Source organism: Nansenia antarctica (assembly GCF_963989245.1).
Source record: "Nansenia antarctica genome assembly, chromosome: 4".
Lineage (NCBI taxonomy): Eukaryota > Metazoa > Chordata > Actinopteri > Argentiniformes > Microstomatidae > Nansenia > Nansenia antarctica.
Genome location: NC_137689.1, coordinates 17,338,691 through 17,348,106, shown reverse-complemented (window position 1 = coordinate 17,348,106; position 9,416 = coordinate 17,338,691). Strand labels below are relative to the sequence as shown.

The window sequence follows — 9,416 nt, the reverse complement described above, 5'->3', positions numbered from 1 at the left end:
GATAATAGCATTAAGAAATGTATAAACCTTAATTCTTCAGTGTATGGCACTTTCTTCATCTATACCTACTGTATATGAGGTGTTTATCTAAGCGTTTCTGTTTAACGTATTTTCACTTTATTGTATTGTTTATGTATTCAAACCTGCCCTATTATAGATAATGGAGAGTGAGAGCACGCATGTGCTGCTGTTCAATCGATCGGTGGCGGCGGAGACAGAGATGAACTCGTCCTCGCCCCACGGCTTGTGGTCAGCCTCGGAGTACAGCGAGGCGGAGATGGTGGTCCTAGGCTTCCTGATGGGCTTTCTGGTTCTGGGCATCGTGTTTGGCAACGTGCTGGTCATCACCGCCATCATGCGTTTCCAGCGGCTCCAGACGGTCACCAACCTGTTCATCACGTCGCTGGCGTGCGCCGACCTCATCATGGGCCTCATCGTGGTGCCCTTTGGCGCCTGCTACATCCTCCTTAACACCTGGCACTTCGGCAACTTCCTGTGCGAGTTCTGGACGGCGGCCGACGTGCTGTGCGTGACAGCCAGTATCGAGACGCTGTGCGTGATCGCACTGGACCGCTACCTGGCCATCACCTCGCCACTGCGCTACCCGTCCCTGCTGACCAAGCGCAAGGCCTGCGTGGTGGTGTTGACGGTGTGGGCCGTCGCCGCCCTCATCTCCTTCCTGCCCGTCCACATGGAGTGGTGGGTGTCGGACGAGCCGGAGGCAGTGCTCTGCCTGGAGAATGCCTACTGCTGCGACTTCAACACCAACGCGGCGTACGCCGTGGCCTCCTCCATCGTGTCCTTCTACATCCCACTGGCCGTCATGGTCTTCGTCTACGGACGCGTCTTCCAGGAGGCCAGGAAGCAGCTGAAGAAGATCGTACGCAGCGAAGGCCGGTTCCACGCCCAGGTCAACAACGATGCGACACAGGAGGGGGAAGGAGGGGGAGGAGGAGGGAAGCGGCCCAAGTTCTGCCTGAAGGAACATAAGGCCCTGAAGACCCTGGGCATGATCATGGGCACCTTCACCCTCTGCTGGCTGCCCTTCTTCGTACTCAACGTGGTCGTCGCCATCTGGAAGGTGGACGACATCAACATGACCTTTAGGATACTGAACTGGATAGGCTACGCTAACTCCGCCTTCAACCCTCTGATATACTGCAGGAGCCCTGAGTTCAGGTACGCCTTCCAGGAGATACTGTGCGTGAGGGGGGCTGCTTTCCCCAAGATGAGGGGGACTAATGGATATGTATACAGAGGGCAAAGTTGGCATGTGAGACCGAAGGGTACGACCCAGGGTAGTTCGACCTCAGCGGCTGACGGAGGGACCCTGGAGCTGAGGACAGGATCTATAGAGACAGGCTCTCTGGGGAAGGGATCTCTGGCTGGTGATAAAACCAACATGGACAGGTGTTGCAATAACAAACCTCTGGCATCTATTGTTTAAGCCGCAGCTGGGTCTTACTGAACCGAACAGATGATGACAGGTCTCGTGTCTTTCATTTAGACCTGGCCAGCAGACATGGGATAGGACATGAGCGAATGTGAATCTGTTTCCACAGGGGAAAGTTTGTTACTGTAAGAATATATGACATTCAAGAAATGTGTATGTTATTCGATTATTAATGTTTTTTTCCTCTTAGTGGATATGGTCCGCACTTTCCAAGACTTTGGAAGTAAATGGTTTGTGGACGTGATCATGTGTGCGTGTGCGTGTGCGTGTGTGTGTGTGTGTGTGTGTGCGTGTGTGTGTGTGTGTGTGTTTGTGTGTGATCTGTGCACATATTATGTGTGTGAGCTATGTACGTGAGTATGTATACAGTACATGTAAGGCAATGCTTGCGTCTCTGTGCTTTTGAACTCCAGGGTTCAGGTACTAAGTGCAAGTCTAGAGTTCTGTTGCACTAAAATAGGAATCTCACTTGGAAAGTCCATTTCTTTCTACCTCACAGTAAAGTATGAAATTCATCTCCTCCTCCTCCGCATTGCACTTCAAGAACAAAGAAGGAGTTTATTTATATGAAAAGTATTTTCATCATGCTTTTATCAGTATAACTGACAGTCTGCTCTCCATTTAAGTGAATCATAGACCTTAAAATATACCACAATCAGATTCAGAGATCAAAATCAAGGTTTCACATTCATATCAAGGATCAAATCTGGGCTTTACAGTCGTTTCTGCTCCTGTAGCCCTTCTTCTGTAACACATTCCATCATGATCTGGGTCTGAGCCCAGAGCCATACAGGCTGCTGTGTGTCTCGGAGCGTTCTGGTCTGCTGTACCAGGCCAGAGAAATCTAACCCACTGACGAGATAGGACAGGTGCATCTCATCACAGGCCCCAGGCGAGCTATAACCAGCTGCACACCCGCCACCACCTCCTCTTCCTCCATGGAAAAGTAATGTAAGCGGTTGAGCAACACTAGTGGCCAGCCCCGCACCAGCCTCCTAGCCCCCCTCGCTTCGACTCAACCTTCACCTTCCCCCTCCATATTGCACTTGGAGAGTAATAACAAGGGTGATTGACGGACATACTGAATGTCGCCTCTCTCTCGGAATGTGTGAAGATCACACGGGAGGAGCAATTGCACAAGTGGAGCTTATTGTTGTGTCGCATCAGTCACTACTGTAAGACCAAGGCATGGAAGTAGTCATATTTTATGTTTTATGCTGGCAAATCAGAGCCCTCTGTCATAGTGATCAGTGTGTATCCATAATCAGTACAGCTATATTTAGTGATGACGCTTTGGCGTTGTTTCTAGGCATGTGTGATGAGCGTAGGTTACTAAGAAATGTTGGTGTTGTTGTTGTGCTGCTCTCTGCTGTTGATGCGTGTGTGTGTGTGTGTGTGTGTGTGTGTGTGTGTGTGTGTGTGTGTGGGAGAGGCTAGCTACAGTGTTTACAGAGATACCTGGACAAACTGACTGACCACACCAGGGCGAAAAACAAACTGTACAGTACAATAGATTTAGATTAGACTAGTCAGTCACATGACAACAACATTAGGAAAAGAGCTACTGTACTTTACCACAACATAGCTTCTGCAGATACATATGTCTATCCAGAAGCTGTCTCTCTTTGCTGGCCTTTGACTAGGTGATATCTGCAAGGGAGCTCTCTTAAAAAATGGTGCTGATTTATTGTTGCTGTAGGCGATTAAGACCAAGGAACTATGGAACACTCTGTACCACATACAGGATACAGACAATTTCACAAGCCTGCCGGCCAACTCTGAAGTGTTCTAAAATGGTCCCATCGTGTTATGTTACTCACTTGCTACAGTCTAAATGTTTAGAATGGTTCTAATTTTTCCTGTGCGCATTAGCCTGTACGAAAGACCTGTTTTATGTATGCATGCTTGGAACGTTACTTAATAGTGTGTGGGTGTGTGTGTGTGTGTGTGTGTGTGTGTGTGTGTGAACTGTGTGTGTGTGTGTGTGTGTGTGTGTGTGTGTGTGTGTCTGTGTGTGTGTGTGTGTGTGTGTGTGTGTGTGTGAACTGTGTTATGTGTGTTTTTTGCATGTGTAAGTATGAGTATGAGTGTGGTCAGACTTGTTGTCACTTTGTCGCTTTGCTGTCTTGGAAAACATGAGGTACTGTATTTATATAGCTCACAACCTCCCTCCTTCTCTATAATACAGACATTTTGATGTACAGTATGTACTGTAAATGTGAATGTGTTTTCGTCCCCTACAAAATATGTATGTACTGTGTCAATACCAGGCACCAAAGCACATTTCTTACAAGAACATGAAGCATGATCTTATATGTCGACATATCAAATACTATCATTCCACTGTGTTATTTGCCAAAAGAAATTACATTCTCTGAGAGTTAAAAGCAGAATGGAATCTCTGCTAGAAATACTCTGCCTGTTAAAATTTTCATTTGAGAATGTTTTTATTTTTTTATTATTGTCATACGAAATTAAACATACCTTTGTCTGTTACATTATGAGATTTAGTCCTGTGTGAAGGCTGTGCGTATACACTGCCCCCATCTGGCAGTGCATTTTACTGCGGCACCTCAGCTGTAGACTTAACGTCTCATCTCTCACCGCTGTTTATGAGATGTTCCTGCTGGCTACATTGCAGAGCCTTTTTAAAGACAGTGTTGCTGTGCTCAACGTCCTACAGGACTTTTTAAAGACAGTGTTGCTGTGCTCAACGTCCTACAGGACTTTTGAGAGCAGAACATTGTGCCTGGAATCCGTAAACAACACGACATGGCAGATGATCACAGCTGTTAAGTGTAAACTACTGTAGGGAGCACTGACAACTAAGCAGGCATAAGGAGCACTGGTGAAGAGAGGGGGGTAGGGACAACCATGAGAGAAGGTTTATTTACTATTGCTTGGCGGCAATACAATGTACCAATGTTGCTGCCGTTGGTACATTATTCATACTGATTGATACCATTTATAAAATTAAAAGGTAAAAAGGTAGAAGACGGTTGTATGGAGGTTGTTTGTCGCTAGGATCCTATACAGTGAGGTGGGGAGATGCCATGGAAACAGCCATATTGTCCTTCCCGCCCCCACCCTCACCCCCAGCACAGCACAGATGTTAACCTTTCCCTAATGAATATCAAAGATGGAAGGAACATAGTTTACATTTTTGAATCTCGGCTATTCTGCTATAGTATAGATTATGGAGTTTTCAACAGTACAGTGGCAGTTGGCTTTAATAACAATGTCCTATGTCTCTTGAAGACTCGATGATGTACAGTTTCAATTGCATGTTTATTTCAGTCATGTGAAAGAATGCTACTACATGTATTTCCAACTCCCTGTACAGTATAAAGCCGTTAACATTGTTGTCTTGTGTGGCACAGTTGGTAGAGCATGGTGCTAGGTTGTGGGTTCGATTCCTGCTGGGACCATATACATACAACAAAATGTATGCATTCACTGTACTGTAAGTCACTTTGGATAAAGGGTCTGCTAAATGGCATTATATCAACTAAGTTATTGTAAAGGCATTGCTTCTTCTTTATCAGCACATTGGTCTGCTGCCACTTGTGTTGAGGTTTATCTCCCCGTATAAGGATTCGGGGTAATGGGAGAGACCAGTATGCTGGCTAAGAACAGACCCTTGGAGATGTTATGCAGCGATGTCAGTGTTTTATGTCCTGTACTGTATACATACAGGACTTTGGAGGAGGTGATCCAACGCTAGTAGCTGGCACACCAGCTTTGGGTTCTAAATGATCCTGATCTAAGCTACTGTACATCTCTGTACAATCTTATTTATTTATTTTATTTGTAAGTGGTTAATGTGTTATTGTAGATATACTGTATCTCATGAGACATGGTATTTGCATTTCCGTAATAAATTGTTTATTGTTATAATTACTAATATTGATAAGTAATTGTATAGTAATGCACATGCACACGCACACATACGCACGCGCACGCACGCACGCGCACGCACACACACACTCACACACACACACACACACACACACACACACACACACACACACACACACAGTCCGTGTGTCTGTCCACAGACAGATCAGATTAATAGATATATCCTGGGTGTTCCCTTCCCTGTGTAAACAGACCCTGTTCATCTAAACCTCCACACCTGTTGACAGACAGGCTGACTGTAATCCCAGCAGATCAAAACAGCAAGCCCCCTGTTGAACCACAGGCCTTTAAAGCTGTCCGCTAACACGTAGGAATGTCCATTAGCTACACATGGAGCAGAAACCACAACACACACACATGCACACACATGCACACACACATCCACACCCACACAGACACCGCTGTGCTGTCTCTCGCCAATCTTTGTTATTTCTGTGCTCTGACCCTCTGATCCTCACTTCTCGTCTGGTCTGAGACAATTCTTTTGAGGCAGTTTCCTGGACCTAGGTGAAGCTTAGTCCTTGATGAAATCACACACTTATCACACTTGGCTAAATCTAGTTCCAATAATCCATCCCTTTGAGTTAAGTTATTTCCCTCTGACTCCTAATCTTGTTGGAGTCTGGCAGGAGAGCCTATAGAGGACTGTCGTGGACAGCAGACTAGTTAACTCTCACCACGCCGCCGCCCCGCTTTTGAAACGTGAAGCCATGCGAGACAGCCTGGATATCAGCTCCAGCTGCTTCATCCAGACCACAGGTCAGGACCGGAGAAAGGTTCATCCCGTAGCTTGTAGTATTACCTAACTGTGAGCGGAGGCTGGTGGAGGTAGAAATCAAAGGACGGACTCATTATAATGTAATGAGGAGAGAGGGAGAGATACTGTATAGGGAGGGAGAGAGATTGGGAGGGAGGGAGAAAGGCTGGGAGAGAGGAGAGAGAGAGAGAGATAGAGGGAGGGAGAGAGGGAGAGAGATAGAGAGGGAGGGAGGGAAATAGGGGGACGGGTGAGATGATGGAGGGAGAGCGAGAGATAGGAAGGGAGGGAGAGAGGGAGAAAGGAGAGAGGAAGGAGGGAGCAGCACGACATAGCAGCACACGAGAGAAGCACGGCAACTCTTGGTCCAGGCACTTGTGATCTCCCGCTTTGACTACACCAATGCACTCTTGGTCCCCGCCTCTCTGCTGAATACTGTGTTCAATCTCCCCAAATACTCCCATGTCACCCCTCTCCTCCGCACCCTTCACTGATTCTTCCTTCTTCTAGCATTGTGACTGCCAACGGCCCCTGGTTTTTCTCATGATGACTGATGTGATGATTCACTTGCTTTAGAGAAAATGTACTTGCTGTAAGTCGTTTTGGATAAAAGCGTCTGCTAAATGTCAAAAACATAAACGTAAATTCACTGGGCAGGTTCACAGTGAAGGGTAAAAATCTTCTCAGGAGAGGTTTAGACCAGATGGGCTATGTGGATATTATGCCGACCGAATCATTCGGAAGCTTGATGTGCACAACTCTCAATTTCTTTGCATTTGATCGAATGTCCCAGGTAAATAATTCATGAGAGGTGCGTTGGATGGATGGATGGATTTACCTTCTGAATGCCAATGACTGTTATTCAGTGAGGAAGGATGAAGTGTTTACATTTCATTTCATTTATTTTTGCACATGAGATTGTCATACATGTCATACATTTCCCCATGGGCAAAAAAGGAGCAGGAAGAAGAAAGATCGTATAATTACCTGCCCCCTACATTCCATAGAGCAACAGATGCAATTGTCTGATCTGAACACATCAAGAAACTAAGCTTAGAATTGAGCCTACTACTTACTGCTGAAGAATTGGCTATAAAAACACTGAAGCATAGAGAAAGGACTGGACAGGTTAAGAAGGTTATGGATATGATACAGTGGACTCTACACACATGATCACATGACCAAATTATATTAACGTTATCACTACGTTATCAGTTATCACTACGTTATATTGGCCTCCAAAATGTTATTTTATGGTTAATAATGATTGATCATGATTTGCTCATCCTTGTGTGACAGACACTCGATGGGATCCTAGATTCCATTAAGAATATCCAATATGCCACCACCATGCCACCACTATGTGAAAATGATCTGTTGGTAAAACCAACCAGCAACATACATTACAGTTTCAATGCATCTTTTTCTCAACACTTTTGCTATCTGTTTCAAATTAAAAGCCGTATAGGTACTATTATACGGTAGTAGGTGTTGCTGAGGTATTTAAATACTTTAATAAACAAAAACAACGTGACTGCTTTCTCCTTATAACCAACAAATCCAATTTGTTATGTCAATTGCCATTATTGTAGTAAGTAATTTGATCACTAGTATACGATGAGGCTGGTGGAGGAAGAAATTGGAGGAAATACTCATTGAAATGCATGGAATGAAATGAGGAATGGTCTCAAAGACTTCCATTCCATGCATTACAAATGAGCCTGTTTCCCCGAATTCCACCTCCACCAGCCTCCACTGATGGCTACCAAAATGTAGCATTCTCCATCCAAGCCCTGTGGGAACTGCATATCAAAGGTAACTGATTCTGGCATTCCACTGTGAAGGGGCTCATGTATGTTTCTTTTTTTTACAATTCTTATAGTAAGCATAGAGTACACTACCTGACATGAGATACTCTATTAAAGTGATGTTATCGTGAAGTTATTCAGAAGCTTTTCGTTATCGTATCCCATCAGTACCTCCCTCTCCACTCCCTGATGGACGGTCCATTACCCTACAAGGTCCTCTACACCTACTGTATGTACTGAAGCCCACCGCAAAGTGTTCATTACACTGAGCATGTGCTGTACAGTACGGGAGACACAGACTCCAGACTTGATTTTAATCTGGCTAGTCTCACACACAGACCAGCACACCGGACGCTTGACAAGCTATCTCGTAGATAGAAAGCTATTTGTCCATTTTGGGGGGGATTAACGGTAATGGGAGGGAGGGAGATTGGTTAGCTGAGTATCCACCACCCTTCTCCAGGACAGATAAGACCCTCTACTCCCATATTATGTGCATCAGAGAGGGGTTTGTATAAACCTTTAGACAAATGATACTGTTTCTGCTGGTCCATTCCATTGGAATGTAACGGAATAAGATCATTTGTTATCCGCCAATACTAACAATGAGTAGATCATCTAACCCTAACTCTTACTCTTCCCTCCAAATATGGATTTATCTTTCATCCTCATTTGATGTAATCCATCTTTTTTATTTATTTTATCTTTCTACTCGTCTGTATCTTTCCTACAGTAGTTTGAACTCTTGTTTGAATGTTTTACTATTGACATTACTCTTGTATCTACAGTGTAAGTATTTATTTATTTTGTAAAAAAAACAAAAAAAAGTCATCCTTCCTTCTTCTAGCATTGTGACTGCCAATTGCACCTGGTCCTAGCATATATATTTGTATTATTATTATGATGACTGATGTATTGATGTTTCACTTACTTTAGAATGTACTTGTTGTAAGTCGCTTTGGATAAAAGCATCTGCTAAATGTCAAAAATGTAAATGTATATGTAGCCCTAATCCTACCAATAACCCTAAGTACAGTGTAAGTACATTGTACAAATGAGTAACTAGAATGCTTGTTACATGAGTAGGCCCATAGTTTACTATCAATTACCAACAGTCTACAGTACAGTATACTGTATACAGTATATGTGTATATAGATCTCACTAGTGATGACAGTATTGTGACCATAACTTGTCTTGACTGTCATGTTCTTATCTACAGCAACTATGAGATAGTAAGCCTGAATTATCACTTGCAGCAGGGAGCGAGAGAGCATAGAGGCGAGAGGAGCCTGTGTGTGTGTGTGTGTGTGTGTGTGTGTGTGTGTGTGTGTGTGTTTGAAGGGTGCCTTCTCTCAACTGCTGTTTTGAGATCGCGCCACAGATGTGTAACACAGATTCTGTAAACACTACAATGATGAACTTTACATTTAAGACTTTTATTTTGGTCTCATCTGTCCACAGGACATTCTCCCAGGTTGA

At 44.4% G+C, this 9,416-nt stretch overlaps 1 protein-coding gene across 1 annotated transcript; it reads left to right on the top strand.

Moving 5' to 3' along the window:
- Positions 1–223: 223 nt before the first annotated feature.
- On the top strand, positions 224–1,447 carry adrb2b (adrenoceptor beta 2, surface b; the record flags this gene model as incomplete). Its single annotated transcript, XM_080529129.1, has 1 exon — positions 224–1,447. Exon 1 carries the CDS (start codon positions 278–280, stop codon positions 1,445–1,447), a length of 1,170 nt encoding a protein of 389 aa, XP_080385255.1. The 5' UTR covers positions 224–277.
- Positions 1,448–9,416: the final 7,969 nt, after the last annotated feature.